General features: G+C 42.5%; 1 protein-coding gene across 2 annotated transcripts in view; it reads right to left on the bottom strand.

Moving 5' to 3' along the window:
- Positions 1-19,642, bottom strand: part of LOC145406651 (hepatic sodium/bile acid cotransporter-like) — an 84,350-nt gene that overhangs the window by 21,314 nt on the left and 43,394 nt on the right. For both annotated transcript variants that reach the window (XM_080277735.1, XM_080277736.1), the window contains exons 5-6: positions 5,534-5,756; positions 2,244-2,461 (exon numbers count right to left, since the gene is read on the bottom strand). In XM_080277735.1, coding sequence (XP_080133861.1) covers positions 2,244-2,461; positions 5,534-5,756 — 441 coding nt within the window. The remainder of the gene's footprint in view (positions 1-2,243; positions 2,462-5,533; positions 5,757-19,642) is intronic.

The raw sequence follows: 19,642 nt of genomic DNA, 5'->3' as shown, positions 1-19,642 counted from the left end.
GGGTCCCCGGAGGATGGCTGCTGGCGTCACTAGCGGGTAATGGCTGTTGATCCTCCTCAACCTCCCTCATAAATCCTTCGAAATCACACTCAGAATCACTATCTTCGTCCACAGCCATGGAAGGTCCTGCTTCTGCCTGTCCTAGCACTCTAATCCTCAGCAAAGTGCATGCTTCTCACACTGTTGCCAGAGCCCCGTCTTGTGACTGTGGAAAGTGATCACTGTCGCTGACTCGGTAGAGAATAAGGAGAAGCAACTTTGTTTATAAACTGGTACGCACGCTGATGAGAAGGGTTTCAAAACGATTGATATTTATTCTAAAATATTAATATGTATTCAGTGTCAGGCTAAATGTTCAATGCTGTAGTACGATATATTCTCTGTCGAGTCGACTGGGTTTTGGTCACACTGTTTTGCCCGTCGTATCCTCGGCAGGAATCCATCCAGATGAATTCCAAATGCCCGTGGTATCATCGGCAATTTTACCACGTTACCATTCCGATTTACCATCGTATCCTCGGCAAACCTGGTATGAAGTGCCGTATGATAGCCTTCGGCTGCCAGGATCTTGTCTTAGTTTTTTATTACGATCCTCACGTTGGCGTCATTCATGTCGCAGGCCTTGGCAATGTCAACTTTCCTCTCCCCTTTCTTCTTCCTCTCGATGCTTTCTAGCTTGGTGGCCTAAGGGAGGTGCCGACGCTTCTTGGGGTTCTCAGAAGGCTTCCTAGGCATCGTGAGCAGGGTAAAATGCAGTAACAAGGGCAGAAAATGCAGCAAGAAAAGAGCACCTTCCAGTGCAATTATGCGACTGAGTGGCGCTGTGGCGGGAGAAATTTAAACAAAACATCACGTGACACCAGAAGCGTTTTTAATTAGGTGGCATCACGATCACGTCACGATAGTGGGCGGGGAAGGCTACTTGATCAGAAGTTTTCACTGGCTATCATCATCATGGGAATGTCCAGTATGACCGTGTTGGACCGGAGGTGATCGTGCTATAGTGAACTCTGCGGATTTTGCCCACTTCTCGGAGCTCTGTGCGTGTTATGCTAACACACTCGTGTTGCAGTAATTAAATCGTATTAAATAATACTAATTAATTGCTCTCCGTGTTGGACCCGAATCGTGCTGGACTAATGTGTGTTGGACGTGAGGGTACCATACCACCAAAACCGATTCATGATTCGTGACTGCATATATTCTCTGAGAATGTTGAAGTTAATGTATTTATTTGTTGTTGTTGTTGTGGCGGCAGCAGTGGTGGTGGTGGTGGTTTGTGTGTGTGTGTGTGTGTGTGTGTGTGTGTGTGTGTGTGTGTGTGTGTGTGTGTGTGTGTGTGTGTGTGTGTGTGTGTGTGTGTGTGTGTGTTTACCTAACTGTACAGTATTTACCTAATTGTGATATACAGGAAATGAGCTATGCTCATGGAGTCCCGTCTCTGTTTCTCAATAAGTCAAATTTAGCTTTAAACTTGTTTAAGTTTTTAGACTGGACGATCTCTTTGTCCAGGCTATTCCACAGGTCTATACATCTATAAGGAAAACTATATTTATTGATATCCTACAAGCAGCTTGGTTTCTTCAGTTTCATTCTGTGTCCTCTTGTTGCTCTCTTATCCCATAAAAACAACTTCTTTGACAATTTTATCTCCTCCCACCATGGTCCTGAACACTGCAATCATGACGCCTCTCTTTCTCCTTTCTTCTAAGGAAGGCATATCCAGGTTTTCCGGCCTCTCTATGTATGACAGATCTGCCAGACTAGGGACCATTTTGGCTGCTGTTCTTTGTATTCTCTCAATCTTGTCTATATCTTTCTTTTTGTTGTTGGGACCACACTACTGCTGCATATTCTAACCTGGGGTGAATAATGGCCACTATCAATTTTTTCATCATCTCCTCATCTATATAATGAAAAGCTACTCTTATATTAGTCAGGAGTTTAAACGTCTCTCTAATGCCTTGTTAATGTGTTTTTCAGGTGACAAACTGTCCTGGACCAGCACTCCCAAATCTTTCTCTTCTCTCGCTTTTGTGATTGGTTCATTACCTACAAAAAATTCAGTGATGGCCTCTTGGTACTTTTACCCATTTCCAATATTTTACATTTCTTTGCATTAAATTTCATTTCCCACATCTGGCTCCAATCATGTATCCTATCCAGATCCTCCTCTCTCTGTGTGTGTGTGTGTGTGTGTGTGTGTTTTTCTGCCAGTACAGAAAACCGTGCTATCTTCTTACCTTCCAGCTGAAGAAAGCAAAGATGTATAAGTTTGCATAGACACCAAAGGTCATAATGAAGATGATGAAAATGATGGAGATGGGCTTGAGAAGGCGCTTGAGGACTACAGCAATTCTAGGTGACTTCCACTTTATCAGCAGACCAATACCGAGTGGCACCACCAGCCCCACCACCAGCATGGCAATGTTGCGGTATGGCAGCCGGGAGTAGTGACCATCTGGCAGTTAATGAAGGAACAGCTTGGTTTACATAGAGGCTAGTTATGCTGCAGATGAAATGTTAACTCTATAGTATCATGACATCCTTTTAGGCATATTCCTGCTATTACTTAAAGCTTTATTCAGCTTAACAGAGTCCAACAATAGCAGTGGGGTTAAAGTAGGCTATATCTGTTCCCCTGTTCTCTCCAATTTGAAAGATTTATCTTATGAATAAAAGAATCTGGAAATAAAAAGAAAATAATATGCTGTCATTATACAGTAACAAAGGAACTAACAAATAATGCACAATGAACCATCCAAGGGAAAAAGCAAACAGAGCTACTCTAAAAAATATACATTGTATATCATCACTAATAAATGGATAGTAATTGGGGGTGCTCACCGTCCACTCAGTCAATGTAGTGCTGCTCTCAGGTGCCTGCCCTTTCCTTTCTTCTTTCCTTACTTCCTCTAATGTCTATCTATCTTTTATTCCTTTCTCTTCCTTCTGTCTAAGGTGACTCTACACTAACTGACAAGCTAAGTGGTTTCCTGTACATCAGGAAACCATTTATTATGTTGGATGGTAACCATATAAACAAATTTTGGTGCCTGGTGGTTTAGTGGGTAATTAAGGTGCTACAAATAGACTGAGCCAGTGCAGGTTTATATCCTTGGGGTGGTTGGGGTTTATTTCTTACATAATGCCACTCAGGGATAAGTGTGGCTGGTCACTCTCATCTTAACTGTCTGGACCAACTTGCCTAGCCCCGGGCTCCTACGCTTCTCAAGAGGGCAATGGTGGATTAGATGATGAAGAAATGAATGAATTAATAAAAACTACAACTCTCCTACATATTTTCCACATTTTCAAACCATTCCAACCTACATGTATATATCTTTTTGTTTACTCCTTAATTAAGGTATTCCTGTCATCATGACATGACTCTACCGTACTAATCTTAGAAGTCAATAAGAATAAAACAAACAAGCATGTACAACACCACTAAAAATTATATGAATGAGACAAATCAAACCAGAGGGGTTACAATAACCTTTGCTGAACCAGTGAAGTCTTTCCTAAGTTGACTAAAATCATCCAAAGATGGCAAGTGTAAAAACTACTTCAATGGAATGAAGGAGTTTAGACTGCCAGTACTAATGTGTTCCACTAATTCTGCACACACTGTTTTTCCTGGTAAAGGGATTGCAATGATGATTATGAACCCAATTTATTTGTACATCAATCCTGGACAGTTTTGTTGGATAATCTTTACCCTACTTCTTTTATTCTGTAAATTACTAAGCCCACAACTCTTCTGTTTACAAATACTTTCATTTACTGTGCTATTAGTTTGTAGTTCATTAAAATACAATGAATCAAAGAAGTAGCCTGATTTACAGGTGCTTGTTGTGAGACCATCACATGAACAACACTAACTCTTATAAGCATTTATGTGTGAACTTTTTAACTCTGCTGCCAAATCAACACTTTCAAAGCTTTTATGTGTTACTAGGTTTTTTCCAATAGTATTAAGACAAATTAAGGTCAATTAGGCATCAATACCTGTACTGTGACAGTACAGTATTTAAAATTTCACTTATCAAAACCATGAAATTAGAATATTATATATACCCAGATTTTGATAAATGACTGGCCGGCATTCCAGTGAGCAGCCTATCCCCCACTGTCTACCAATCATTCATCAAAATTCTAAGGATATAATATGTTACTGTAATTCTGAAGTTTTCATAAGTTACATTTTAAATAGTTACTGTCATAACACTGACATATCATTTACCTTATAATACTGTACTGGAGAAAATAAGAAACTCATACAAGTTATGCCCAAAAGTGTTGGTTTGGCTGCAGGGTTAAAATGTTCATGCATATCTGGGCAACGTGATAAGCTTTCTAAGACCTCATCTTTACATATTAATCTATACACCCACTCTTATACTGTATAAATTTAATTTTGTCTGGACCAATTTGCCTAGCTCCAGGCTCCTACACTCCTCTTCGGGCAACATAGGATTGGATGATGGAAGGATGGATGGATGAATTTTTCTAGTCAGAAATGGTTACTGTAACCCTTATAAAGAAAATTACTTGATATATATCATTACTAAAGAACAAGTTTGGACACAGCTGCAACAGCCAATCAGCTGCCTGCTTCCAACAGCTTAAAGCTCTTCCACTCTCGGTGAAGATTAAACAGACTTTTGGCTTTAGATGTGGTAATGGCACAAAGGATGTAGAGAAGAACACACTGCCCACCTCTCATCTTATTCTTTATCTGTAATATCCATTCTATATGCACTCCCCATGCAGGTCTCCCAAATCATACTGTAATCCCATCATTTTGATGGCATATTTTTCTACTTTCATCCTGTTAATTACAGCTGACCTTGTTCAGCTCAGGACAGACCTTTTGAACTGGGAAGGTTAAGTATAACCTCATCACCTCCTTCACTACATAGATGCACTCCTAAACTGAACAAACTCATTTGAAGGTGGCAATAACGAAACACAAAATATGTCACTGGATCAAAAGGGTTACAGTAACTTTTATATATATTATAATCACTTAAAAACTCTCAGTCTGAGAGGTCTTTCCTAAGCTGAATACTGTACTGTAATACCATTTGGCACAAACAAGATGAACCCATCAAGTATGACAGCATATTTTATTTTATTCCTGCTACCAACAGATTACTTTATTCAACTTGGCATAGACCTCTACGTGTGATGGGGTTAATAAAGACTATATCAACCTCCTCCAGTTTTTAAATTTTCTCCAAAGCTGAAAAAAAAAAGTCAGATGGTTGCTTATAGAAACAGAGAGAGAGAGAGAGAGAGAGAGAAAGAGAATCACCAGACAACAGGATTGAAAAGATTAGTTGTGATTACAAGGAAAGAGTTAATGTTCAGCATAAAATGCTCAAGATGACACTCCAGTATAGTGATCACCAACAATTACTAAGAAATACTGTTTCCTTTCCAAGATGCAATCCTACAGATTTTGTTAGTTACATCTCTTTTTGACTATTTCTTCCTATCCCAGATCTAAAGCATAGTGAATGCTAACCCTGGAATATTGTGCGTGCAAGGGCATACACCCAGAGAGGTAGAGCTGCAAAGGCCCCAACAGTGGAGACAAAGGTCATTGTAACAGACAGGTCAAGTGAGCCTCCCAGCAAATAAGTCCACATGTTGGATCCTCCACCACCTGGAGAACAACCCGTCAGGAACAGTCCTAGCCACATCTCAGGGGTGTCATGGAACAATCCATAACCTATACCATACGACACCTGTAAGAAGTCACATGTCAAATCATAAAAGTACTAATCTGGAAGAGCAATGCGTTATGAGAAAAACAATGATTTACGATAACATAATAATCTAAAAAAAATAAATGCATGTACCACATAAGCTCAAAAGTATTTAACACTTATCCTCCAGGTAGTGTACAACATTGTATATCTGCTCAGTGAAACACTGAAACACTTCACCTGTTTTCAAGCTAACAACTACATGAAAATACATCAGACACAGGGACAGTGCACATATATGTATTTACTACTTAATGTACATTATACACATGAATGCACATAAAAAATTATGAATGGAATTACTGGGCTTTGAATGCAAAGGGACTGGAAGTTAATACCACACTAGTAATACAATTGTCATGCTTTGTTGGTATTAGGAGAGAAATGTCGTGGTAAAAGGTGCATGGCCTTGTGCAGTGCATAAAAACGGAGCTGGGAGTAATACTATTCTGTATACTACTTACAAATGGGTTCATTGATGTTGTGGTGTTGGAAGTAGACTGCAAAATGTGAAAAATATTCAGTGTGCAGTATGCAAGGGTGTTCAGGCTGTTGATGATAGAAAAGGCAGTGCTGGTTTGCATGATGGCTGCTTGGAATACGTGGAGAGTTATGCTACATGGGAGACATATGGGTACACTACTGAGTGCAGGAAGGGGAGCAAAGGCAAGTTCTACTGACAGAATGCGAAGTTGATGGAAGTTCAAGGAATTGTTACCTCGCCTGATTATGAAGGGGCTCTCTTTCTGTGCAAAAGGGCAAGGTGCTTTGCAAAACATGTTAGAAGTGTGATGCAGTATACTAGTGAGGCTTGGTCTGCAGAAAAAGAGGTTACACGCAGACTGCACAGCATTGAAATGAAAATGTTGAGCTGAATGAGTAGGGCATCACTTAAATACTGTATAGAGTTGAGACTAGCGTGCTACAAGAGATTTGGCAAAAGAGATTCTAGAGGCCTGATGCAAACCGGTAGGTAAAAATGGTTTAGACATGCTGACAGAAATGGGGAGGGTGATTAGCCAAGGAAGGTCCCACTAATGATTGTGGAGGGAAGAATGCCCAGGGGCAGACCATGGAAGATTTGGGATGGAGTCCTTTGTGGGGACTTTTGGAATAAGGGTTTGTGAAGGGAAATGGCTCAAGAACATAAGACTGTATAGGGAGATCTGGATTGAGGTGAAAAGACCTACATATGCCAGCATGGTTCATGGTCTTAAATGTAACATAACAAGTGGCTGGAGTTGAAGCATGAAGAGTTCTGATGCAAGAAATAAGGAATATACCGAAAATATGAAATGTGTATTCAGTGAAGAAAAAGAAAATTTTTTCATTCATTCATCATCCAATAAAATGAATAAAGATAAAACTATGATGATGATTTGGTGTTGACTGCAGACAATGAAAGGGAGGTGGAGGAATGACTTTGGAAATGGAGAGACGGCATGGGGCACAAAGGCTTAAGAGTAAATGCAGAAAAGACAAAAGTGATGGTATCAAGGGCTGGTGGGAGTATTGTCAAAGAAGAGAGAGAGTGGCCATGTGTGATTTGCCACAAGGGTGTGGGAAGTAATTCATCCTTGTGCAGTGTTTGTGATAAGTGGGTGCTATAATTTATATGAGTAATGTGCACTCTCAGCTTGAATACTGCTCACCCTTGTGGAGTGGATGTGGAGAGGCTGCATTAAATCAACCAGACAAAATTCAGAACAAAGCTGCTGGAATTATTAATAACCCTGCTATTATAAATAATCTACCTCCCCTACTAGTAAGAAGGAATGTTGCCTCCCTTGCATAATTTTACAGATATTTTTATGGCAAATGCTCAGACGAAGTTGCATCCATTGTGCCACCTCTCCATGTCTTCCCTCATGCTACACAGAGGCATCTGGTAGCGCTCATGACTGGAACGTCACTCAGACATATTGCAGACCTTCTGCCCATCAGAATTCTTTCATTCGCCGAACTGCATCTCTCTGAACTCGATTCCCCAGAGTTGTTTCCCTCCAAACTTCAACCTACAGCTGTTCAAATCCAACTGTTACAGATATTTTATGAATGGAGGACACCAATAATCTGGTGTATGGATTACTATTTCAACTTATTTGTTTTCCCTTCCTCTGTTCTGTTATTTAATAGAGAGAGAGAGAGAGAGAGAATGTACTGGTACTAGAGGTAGACTGCGAGATGATGATGATCTGTGTGCGGTGTGTCAGGGACAGCATGTGAAGATTGTCAGGCATGAAAGGATTGAACTTGCTGGTGAGTGGTCTCTTGAGTGTGTGGATGAGTTCTGTTATTTGGGAGAAATGTTAAGTGCTGGAGGTGAGGCTGGAGCTATAGCTCTGTGGCTAGAGTGAGGTGTGGTTGGATGAAGTTCAGGGAGCTGTTGCCTCTCCTGACACTGAGAGGGCTCTCACTCCGCGCTAAGGTACTTTTGTATGCAGCACGTGTTAGGAGCGTAATCCTGTATGGTGGTGAGACCTGGGCGGTAAAGGAAGAGGATACTTGCAGGCTCAAAAATAGAGAAATGACAATGATTAGGTGGATGTGCAGTGCGTTCCCGTGTGTGAGGCCTGGGGGGGCTAGGTTTATGAGGGAAGAGTTGAGAAGTAGGATGGAGCTGGAGTGTACTGGTATTGTGATGAGGAGAGAGAGATTGAGAAGGTTTGGGCATGTGGAGAGGATGGGGGATGATAATTGGATGCAGAAAGTAAGAAGCGTTAACGTTAGGGCCAACGTTGCGAGAGGTAGACTGAAAAAGACCTGGGATGAAGTAATTGAGCATGATCTCAGGGATAAGGGACTGAAAAAGGAAGCTGCCAGAGATCAAGCAGCATGGACTGCCATCATTAGGTGACCAAGGCCAACACATGCATGCATGTTGGAGCCTTTAAAAACAAAATGAAACAAAATGATATTTGTAAGAAAAACTAGGGTCAACTACCATGAAAAGTGGAAAATTAAATTGCAGAGTGAGATAAAATGACAGGGAAGGGCTTCACAATTCTTAGCAATAATAATATAAGAAGTTTCAGGTACACTCATACCCCTCCCCCTCTGGTACCTAATGAAGTACAAAGCTAGTTGTAACATAAGTGATGGGCAGTGGGCTTATTATTGTAAGAGAAAGATGTAAGGCTCCACCCCCCCCTCCCTCTCCTCCATTCAAGCCTCCCACAGGAAAGAAAACATGGGTAGCACTCTTTCCTATTCCCAACATGTACAGTACATGACTCGGAAGGTAGGCCACTGTAATTTCATGCAATAAGGAATGCTGGTTTCATTCTGTGCACTCACAACACAATAGATTAAACATTCCAGACCGTGAAGGGGAAAATGCAGGACTTAAAAGACAGCTCAAGGAATAATATAAATGGTGGTTAATCTATGGGGATTGGTGGAAGAAATGAGGATAACTGTGAAGAAGCAGGGGATGACTGTGGATACGACTTTGCTAAAGGTTACTTGTGGTTGTGGTGGTGCCTCTTGGGGTGGCAGTTATGTCATGAGCCTGGTTTGTCAGAAAGTGTAGGCTATATAGGATATTACTGTGAGGATGATGAAGGATGCAGTAATGTGTAAGCACGGGCTAAACAACCCTCAACATTTTCTTGGTCCTCTTTCTTGTTTTTACCCAAAACCACTGCATTATACAGTACATGTTCGATTTAACATACGTCAATTTAACCGAAGACCGAGATAGTGGAAGAATTTTTTTCCAGTTTTTTTTTTCTCCATTTAAAGGAAAAAAAATTGAGTATACAGTAGTCCCTCATTTCTCCGGATGCTCATTATCCAGATGTGTTCAGTATCCGGATGCTGGACCTTGGCTCTATTAACCTCTAATTGCCGGCTGACATGTATAGCAGTCATGATTTTGGGAGTGGAGCAACACCGGTTGACATGTACAGCTGTTGGCATCTTCCCACTACCCTTTGAACTTTAATTTATCCTTACTCATCGACGAGACCACCTAGAGATGTGGGGATACTTTCATTTGAAAGAGGAAGAGTTGGTGATTCTTAAGTATCTTTAATTTTTTCTTTAGCTGTTATAATTTGGCAGATATTAAGGTTTAAAGTAAGAGTATTTTTTCCCTCACGGATATCCCCCGTAGAGAGGAGCGAGCAACATCAGAAAACCCCCGGCGTGTAGGGGTTAAACCATTATCCAAATTTACTTGCTATTATCCAGACATTAAAGTGCCAGAGAACTTTGGCTGGCCAGCCGTCATGTCCAAACATTCGGTATCGTCGCTGCTGGGCTCAAACCATGAGCGGGAAGTAAACCGCAACCCACAAACAGAGCTAAAAAGTCCATCTGGTCCTGTACTGAATGGTCAAAGTTGCACGCTCATCCGGCCACTCCCAGTGGGCCTCCAGCACCCAAGCAATACAACTGTAACATGCAAGCAGTGTCAAAATGTCCGTACACATCCTCACCAAAAGTCCAGTATTGCACGGCCACCTGGCTAACTCTTTCCTAACTGCCACTGAGATCATAACGTGGACTGCCAGCCACGAGTACATGTTTGGTGACAGCAGCCATCCACCTCTCTACCGAATGCTGAATGTCGCGCGGCCACCGGGCTAAGTCTTGCCCAACCGCCACCACCATCAAACACAGGCCACAAGCCATGAGTACATGTTCGGTAAAAGCGGCCGTCCGCCTCTCTACTGAACGTCGAAAGTCGTGTGGCTATCAGGAGACACACACACACACACACACACACACACACACACACAGCCAGAGCGAACAGACATGTCTCGACCACCTCTCAGCCACCGCTGCAAACCTTAAGTAGTTTTCAGGAATTAGTTTGTCCTATCTCCTTTGGTCTAGTCTTGTTTAAAGTATTGTAAGTTAATATAGACTACCAAAAATACAGAGTTGTTGTCAGTGAGTATGCATGAATGTTTATAGTATTTTCGGTAACAGCTGTTTATTATTGTAACCAACCTCAAACATGGCTGACAAAGTAAACATCAGGAGACTTGAATTTCCAGGATTTAACAGTGAAAAAATGTCATGGATTTGGTTAAAACATTGATTATGAGGATTAGTGAACTAGAAAAGAAAGCGGAGGACTTAGTATTTAAAAACATGCCTGAAAATACCAAGAATACCATACAGAGTCTGATCCAGGCCAATGAGACAGCAAACCAGGAGATAGAGAAATTGCAGTGAGAAAATATTGAATTAAGGAGAACACTAGAAGAGAGCAGTAACAAAATGGAGAAGGTGAGTAGTGTGTTAGAAGAGCAAAAGACAAAGTGGGCACATGTACAGCACCCTACTCGTATCTCTGACCGCCTTGGAGAGAGCTCCAACATACTTGACCTCTTCCTTACAACTAATCCTTCTACTTACCCTGTTAATCTTTTCTCTCTGTTGGGCTCCTCCGATCACAACCTTATCACCTTAACCTGTCCTATCGCTCCGGTATGGCCTGCGGACCCTCCAAAGAAATATCGTCTGTGGCACTTTGGAGCTGCGGACTGGGAGACCCTCAGGCAGTATTTCTTTGATTTCCCCTGGAATGATTATTGCTTCCATGGCCGGGAGCCATCTGAGTGTGCCTCATTACGGAGGTTATTCTCTCAGGCATGAGAGCATACATTCCTTTCTCATATCCTTTGACTAATGCAAGAAAGCCTTGGTTTAATCATGCTTGTTCTAATGCTGTCCACAACAAGGAGAGGGCCTATAAAAGGTACCGGAACCAACCCACCCCTGAATCACATCTTTTTTATGTTTCTGCCCAGAATCGTGCTAAGTCTGTAGTAGTAGTAGTTGTTCCCTAGGCAGTCTGGCCGAACAGCCCCGAGTCCCTTAGGAAGGCCATGGCCGAGACCGGGCTTTCCCACAGAGCTCTCAAAGAGTGTATGTTGTGTTGTTGGCGTGGGTGATTGTGTGCAATGCAGTCTTCCATAATGTGCTTAATAGAATGGGGTGCTGTGTTGCATCCTGGACAGGCATCACCGACGGAGTCATCCAGCCTCTTCTGGTAGCTTAAGAGGGCTGGATGGTGCCCACATCTCAGCCTGGCCAGGCGGACCCTGTCCTCACGAGGAAGATAGGATTCAGAAGGATGAATGTCAGGAGGCCGTGCATGCAGCTGTGTGTTGTCTTTAAGTGACTGAATGGAGTGGCGAGTGATCTGAGTGTGAATATGCTTCTTGAAGCTGGTCTGAGGTGGGCGAGATGACAGTATTTGTGTATGGTATCGTGTGTTGGGTGTTGTTTTGATTGGTGTGGGTGGATGTGCTGCCATGTACTGCAGTGGATGCTGTAGGTTTGTGGAGGCTGCAGCAAGAAACTGGGTGCCTCTCATGTCTAGGTGATCCTTGACTTTGAGGACTTTGGTTTCTTGATGTAGGTGGTCTGTGGGTGTAGTATCTGTGCAGCCTGTGATTATTTTTAAGGCCTTGTTCTGTATGGTCTGTAGAGTGTTGTAGTGTGTTTTGGTCCAACATGCTTGCATGTGTCGGCCTTGGTCACCTAATGGCGGCTCTCCACGCTGCACGATCCATTGCAGCTTCCCTGTTCAGTCCCTTAACCCTGAGGTCACACTTAACGACCTTCACTATGCTAAAAATAATTTAATCTGTACCAAATGCTCTCAACTCTCCAACTCGAATTCTTCCCGCTCCTTCTGAGATGTTGACAGAAAATTCTTTGGATGGAACAATTATAATATTTGGAGGAAGGATACAGAAAGCAAGTTTGGGGGAGGTATAATGATTTTAACCCATAATGACCTAAGAGCAAAACATGTAGACACTGAAAATACCATGGCTGAACTTTTGGGAGTTGAAATAGAGGACAGTGTGTGGCGAAAAAAACATGAAATATTATGTTATATGCCTCCCAAAACGAGGGCATGGACAAAAGTAGATTACGAAAAGTTGATAAGAGAATCCATTATTAAACTAAAGATGATAACTGAACGAAGAAATAGAATAATAATAATGAGAGATTTCAATTGTAGAGAAGTTGACTGGGAACGTATGGATGCTGGGAGCAATGAGGAATCATGGGGAAATAAATTAACGGAACTGGTGATGGAAAACATGTTAACCCATGTAATTAAAGAAAATACATGAATTAGGGGTGATGACGAACCAACAAGGCTCGACTTAGTATTCACAAAGGACCCAAATGATATGAGGAACATAACCTACCAATGCCCCAATGGTAAAAGTGATCATCTGGTATTTGGGGCGTGGTGGGAGTAAGGGAAGGAGAAAGAGATGAAAAACACAGAGAAAATAGATACAATTATGGGAAGGCAGACTTTGCTTCCTTGAGGAACTTTTTCCAAAATGTAGATTGGAGTAAAATGAATATAATTACAAATGTTGATGAGAAATCTGAGTTTCTGATAGAAATGTATAAAACAGGCGTTAGTAAATATGTTCCAAAATTTTCCGCAGCTATGGGAAGGAAGAAAGAATGGTTTAACAACAGATGTAGAATGGCACATGAGGCAAGAAAATGAGCATGGAATAAAGTGAGAAGAAGGTATAGTGAAAGGGCTTGGGAGGAGTACAAGCAGGTAAGAAATGAATATGTAAGAGTGTGGAAAGAAGAGAGGAAATATGAAAAAGATATTGTAACTAAATGTAAATAAGAGCCAAAATTTTTTTATAGGTTTGTAAATGGTAAAATGAAAGTTAAGGACATTTTCGTTTTCGTTTTTAAAGGCTCCAACATGCTTGCATGTGTCGGCCTTGGTCACCTAATGGCGGCTCTCCATGCTGCACGATCCATTGCAGCTTCCCTGTTCAGTCCCTTAACCCCTTCTTTACCGAAAATGTGTTTTGATGTACCCCCGTACATCGCCAGTAAACACCCGTGAGACACCGGAACCTCGACCGTTGTACGCTGGTACACACTCTAATGAATGGCAGCTTATGGGCCTCAGGGGAGCCCAGTAAGGCTGTTTCTGAGGACCTCGGGTTAGCAACAGCTCTGTGTTTTGACAACAAAGACTGTGACGAAGTTCTGATGAATTCTGACATCAAAAGATACGTCATGACTGAGTTGCGGTGGCACCAATGGCTTGCCCACTCATCTGTGATGTAACCTTTTTTAGACCAATCATTATTTTATTTTTAATTTCTACTACGGATATCGTACTATATTTTCTGCTGACATATGGCAAAGTTTACACCCCTTGGCGTGCCTGAGAGAGTCGGTTACCACGCACTTGACCACGAGAGAGGGTGTACAAGATATTTTTCTCTCATGGCGTCTCTGGCAGATTCCGATAGTGACGAGTATATTCCTCATGAGGATACTTATTTAGATGTATCAGATGATGATGCAGCAGTGTCTGATGTGTCAGTAGATGACTGTGATCCTGAAAATGATAGCAAAGTTGATGTGAGTGAGGAGGAGGAGGAAATTAGTAGCGAGCTTAGTGACGCTGCACTCTAGGCAACAAGTGGGTCAAGGTCGCCATCACCATCACGTGTGTCCACACAGTTCATGCTCAGCTTACAAGGTAAATAAATAAGCCATCAATCTGTGCAGGACACTTTTTTCAAGCCAGTTTGTACAGTAGTTGCCTGGGTAACAGTACTTTAGCATAAGATATGTAAACTTATATACCGTAATGATTTATTTTATGATATTTTTTTATTACCAACATCATGCTGGGTTTATGTGATCATCAGTATAAAAACAAATAAAAAAGAGTGAATGGTTTCGACGTGGCAAAAAATATACACTACTCCTCACACTACGGGAGGGGGAGCTATCAGGTCGGTATGGGGGGTAAACGTAATGTTTACACTAGGGGGAGGGGTCGGTAAAGAAGGGGTTAACCCTGAGGTCACACTTAATGACTTCGTCCCATGTCTTTCTCGGTCTACCCCTCATAACCCCACCCCCAATATTAACACTTCTCACCTTCCTCACCCAATTATCATCCCCCATCCTCTCCACATGTCCAAACCACCTCAATCTACCTCTCCTCATCACAACACCAATACACTTCAGTCCCATCCTACCTCTCAACTCTTCCATCGTAAACCCAGCCCCTCCAAGCCCTGGACGCAGGGACACACTGCACATCCACCTAATCATTGTCATTTCTGTACGTCTGAGCCGGCGAATATCTTCCTCCTTCACTGCCCAGGTCTCACTACCATACAGCACTACACACCTAACACATGCTGCATACAAAGACCCCTTAGCACGTAGGGAGAGTCCTCTCAATGTCAGGAGAGGCAAGAGCTCCCTGAACTTCTTCCAACCACTTCTCACCCTAGCCACAGAGCTAGCTCCAGCCCTACCTCCAGCACACAACATGTCTCCCAGATAACAAAACGCTTCCACACACTCAAGAGATTCACCAGCAAGTTCAATCCTTTCACGTCTGACAATTTCCACCTGCTCACCCCGACACGCCGTACACAAAAAATCAGCATTATCTCGCAGTCTACCTCTGATACCACTACATTTCTTATGCACCCATTTATCACAAACACCGCACAAGATGGAATTACTTCCCACGCCCTTGTGGCAAACTGCACATGGCCATTCTCCTTCGTCTTTGACAGTACCGCCACCAATCCTAGATATCATCACTTTTGTTTTATCTGCATTTACCCTTAAGCCCTTGTGCCCCATACCATCTCTCCACTTCCTAAACCTTTCCTCCGCCTCCCTTTCGTTCTCTGCAATCAACACCAAATCATCAGCATACAACAACACCCACGGGAGTCCGTTTCTAAAGTCACGTGAAAGGGCTTCAAGTACCATGATAAACAACATGGGACTCAAGACTGACCCCTGATGCACACCAACATTCACGGAAAACTCATCACTCAAATCTCCATTCACTCTTACCTGGGTGTGAGCACCCACATACATAGCCATAACCACCCTAACCAGCCACTCCTCCAAGCCAAGTTTTCTCACTGCCCACTTCACCACCTCTCTAGGGACTCTGTCAAAGGCCTTTTCCAAATCAACAAAAACAAAATAAAGATCCCTTCTCCTACCAATATATTTTTCCTGAAGCTGTCGAACAATGAATATAGCATCAGTGGTCCCCCTACCTGGCATAAACCCAAACTGCATCTCATCAATATTCACTCTTTCTCTAATCATACCTTCTAAAACTCTCTCCATTACCTTCATTATCTGATTTTCTAAAAGCTTTATACCTCTATAATTTCCTCTTTCCAGGGCATCACCCTTCCCTTTATACACATTTACAATTACACTCTTCAGCCAATCATCTGGGACAACACACTCATAAATAATCCTATTTATCAGGTCAGTGACTAACCTCACCCCTATATCGCCTGAGGCCTTCGACATTTCGGCAGTCAACCCAGACACACCTGCTGCCTTCCTCACCTTCATCCTGTCTATTGCCTCACTCACAGTAGCAGTATCAATTAAAGGGCAAGGGCCAGACACTGGATTTGCTGGCTCCAAACCTTCCCTGTATAAACGGACCCACGTTCGAATCCCGGCTGGGGCAGGGAACAGTTTAAGGATTTGAATTTCATTAAATCAGGCTTTACTGATCTACCAGAAGACCCGCCAACATATCGTAAAAATACCCCCGCTAATACCAATACACCAGTCCTGTATGAGACAGCCCTAGCATGTATTCAATATGGACGGTGGGTGTTAGCGCCGAAGTGGTGACATGTAGAGGTGTATGGTATGTAGGAGGACTGCTGGGCCTTGATAGCAGGCTGTGAAGCCTATGCCCAGAGTCGGACACATAAAAAAAAAAATATATACGATTGAGGGATGGAGATGAAACTTACAAAAAAGACGAAGAATTGTGTGAAATAATGAATAACAAACTGCAGTCAGTATTTGTGTTGGAAGAGGAATTTAGGGAACCTGAAATAGAACCCAGGATAACGGGAATGGCAGAAATTACTGTTGATGTGAATGAGGTGCTGCAGCTGATGAGGGATTTGGATGTAAGAAAAGCAATGGGACCAGATGGTGTGGCTGGATGGATCCTGAAGGAATGTGCTGAGCAGTTAATGTGGCCTGTTTATGTCATCATCAAGACTTTGCTGGAAAATGGACAGTTACCTAAAGATTGGAAAAGGGCAAGTATTGTGCCAATCTTCACGGGAGGAGATAGGGAAGAGCCACTCAATTATAGACCTGTATCACTTACTAGTACTGTTTGTAAAATTTATAAGAAAATTATTAGAAAAAGATGGATAAAGTATTTAGAAGAAAATGAAGTGATAACACCAAAACAATTTGGTTTTGAGGAAGAAAGATCATGTGTTACTAACCTATTTCTACAGCAGGGTAACAGATGTCATAAAAGAGAGAGAGGGATGGGGTGATTGTGTCTATCTTGATCTCAAGAAAGCATTTGACAGGATGCCTTATAGGAGACTGCTGTGGAAGTTGAAGACCTTTGGAGGAGTGCATGGGAAACTATTAAAGTGGATGGAAGTTTACTTGACAGAAAGGCAGATAAGAACAGTTATAAGAGACAAGGTTTCACAGTGGAGAAACGTGACTAATGGAGTACCCCAGGGTTCTGTTTTAGTCCAATAATGTTTCTGATATATGTAAATGATTTACCAGAGGGTTTAAATACTTACATGGGTATGTTCGCAGATGATGCTAAAATCATGAAACATATTAAATGTACTGATAATTGTAAAAACCTGCAAGAGGACTTGGACAAACTCCACAGATGGAACCAGACTTGGAAAATGGATTTTAATGCCAAGTGTCATGTATTAGAACTGGGAATGAGTGAAAAAAGACCGCACTGGATACAGAAAATGGGCAGTGAGATAATTTGTAAAAGGAAAGATAAGAAAGACTTGGGAGTGATTATTCAGGATGACTTGTCACCATAAAAGCTTATGAACAAAATCACTGGAGGAACTTGTGGATTACTGACCAACATGAGAGTGGCTTTTAACTATATGTACGAGGAAATGCTGAGGGAGTTGATAGTGACCATGATAAGACCAAGACTGGAGTATGCAGCTGTGGTATGGTCACCTCATTTGAAGAAGCATATTGATAAACTAGAGAGGGTTCAACGGATGGCAACGAAATGAAACCACGCTTAAGGGAACTCACCTACAAGGAGAGATTGGAAAATCTGAAGTTACCAACACTGCGTGAGAGAAAGGAAAGAAGTGACGATCACGATATTTAGAAATGTAAGAGACTTGGAAAGGGTGGATAGAGAGGATCTATTTGTGTTGGATGGTGGAAGAACAAGAGGTCATGACTTCAAGTTGAGGAAAGGTAGATGCCTTAACGATCTTAAAAGGTCCAGTTTCCCGAACAGAAGCATAAGTATTTGGAATGACTCAGACGAAGAGGTGGTGCTATCAAAGAACATTCATGTGTTTAAAACTAGATTAGATGAATGTAGATACGGAGACAGGACAACACGAACTTAGCTCAATTCCTGTATACTATAAATAGGTAAATACAAACAGATAAATACACATACACACACACACACACACAAAGAGAGAGAGAGATTCCTTCCAACGATATCATTACAGTATCAGTACAGCAATTTCTGTACCAGTGCATATGACAGTACTGTACACAGTAAAGTACTGTATGTGTGTATGTACAGTACTGTACAGTACAATACACTTCCATTCAGTATGGGTATTCATTTCAATACCACATTCAGCCACCTTAGCCAAGCAGCCCTAATGGGATAGGTTAGGTATAGATGACCTATGTAATATTGCCTGAGAAACACACTGAGCCTATTTTCGAGAAAATCCTATGGTTATTTTTGAAATGACAAGGCTAGCATTGTTCCTGGCTGAGGGGTACTGGTGGCCACCACGCGTGTAACACAGACCACATGCCACAAGTAAATGTACGGTAAAACCACCCATCTGCCTCTACACCGAATAGCAGTAGTCCCCCGGCCTCCAGGATTAGTGCGAAACCTCCAACCACGCACACCTGTCTGCTTCCCTACCGAATGGTCAGAGTCACCTGGCAGGCCGCATTAGTCATGCACTGCCTGAGGTAGTGATATAATGGTCATCTGCTGTTGCCATCACATACTAATCCCTGCCAGGGCAAACGGAAGTGAACCTTATATACAGATATCAGTTTGCCGCATTTTGCTTCCTCTGAGCGTGAAAGCAACCATTGGTTGCAATATGGCAGCGCTGTACTGTTTGCCAGCTAACACAAGCCCGCACCTCTGTTCCCACCTTTGATTCCCTAGTGAGTGGTAGCGCTTGCAACAATGGCTGTGAATGTAGTTGCGTTTGTGGTGGTTCCCTACCTTCTTCAGGTTGTGGCCCTCCTCTGCTGTATTCTCGTGTGTGTGGTGATGGCCACACCACCACCTGAAAAACAGTAAGAGGAAGGTTCAGACTCTGGAGAAGAAATTTGAGATATTGGGGAAGACTGATGTGGGCTGGACCACAGGACGAATTTTTCACGAGTATGATCTAGCCCATCCAACACTGTTCGATATCAAGAAGTCACGTGATAAGCTTATACAGTACAGACAGAACTTTGCTGAAAGCACACATCGGGGCGACAAGGAGGTAACGGCCCAGGCCTGGCACGCCGTTATCGACCAGTCGACATTGATGTGGTCTTGTCAGCAACGTGGTGCCGGTGTGCTAGTGCGTGGGACCAAGGTGAAGGCTGCTGCCAAGTTTTCATGCCTGCGCAACATGCAGGACTTCAAGGCATCCGAGGGATGGCTCTTTCGCCTCAAGCTTCACCAAGGATTTACTGGCCATATGGCATATGGTGAGGCCTCGGATGCAGCAGTGGAGGAAGTAGACCCGTTTCACCAGGAAGCGCAGCGCCTGCTCAAGGACAAGGGCCTTGCCCTTGGTCAAGTCTAT

The sequence above is a fragment of the Coenobita brevimanus genome, chromosome 71 (genome assembly GCF_032717465.1).
Source record: "Coenobita brevimanus isolate Jiangsu-jjx chromosome 71, ASM3271746v2, whole genome shotgun sequence".
NCBI classification, from domain to species: Eukaryota; Metazoa; Arthropoda; class Malacostraca; order Decapoda; family Coenobitidae; genus Coenobita; species Coenobita brevimanus.
Note: the sequence above shows the minus strand (reverse complement) of the source record. Positions and strands in the feature narration are given on the sequence as shown.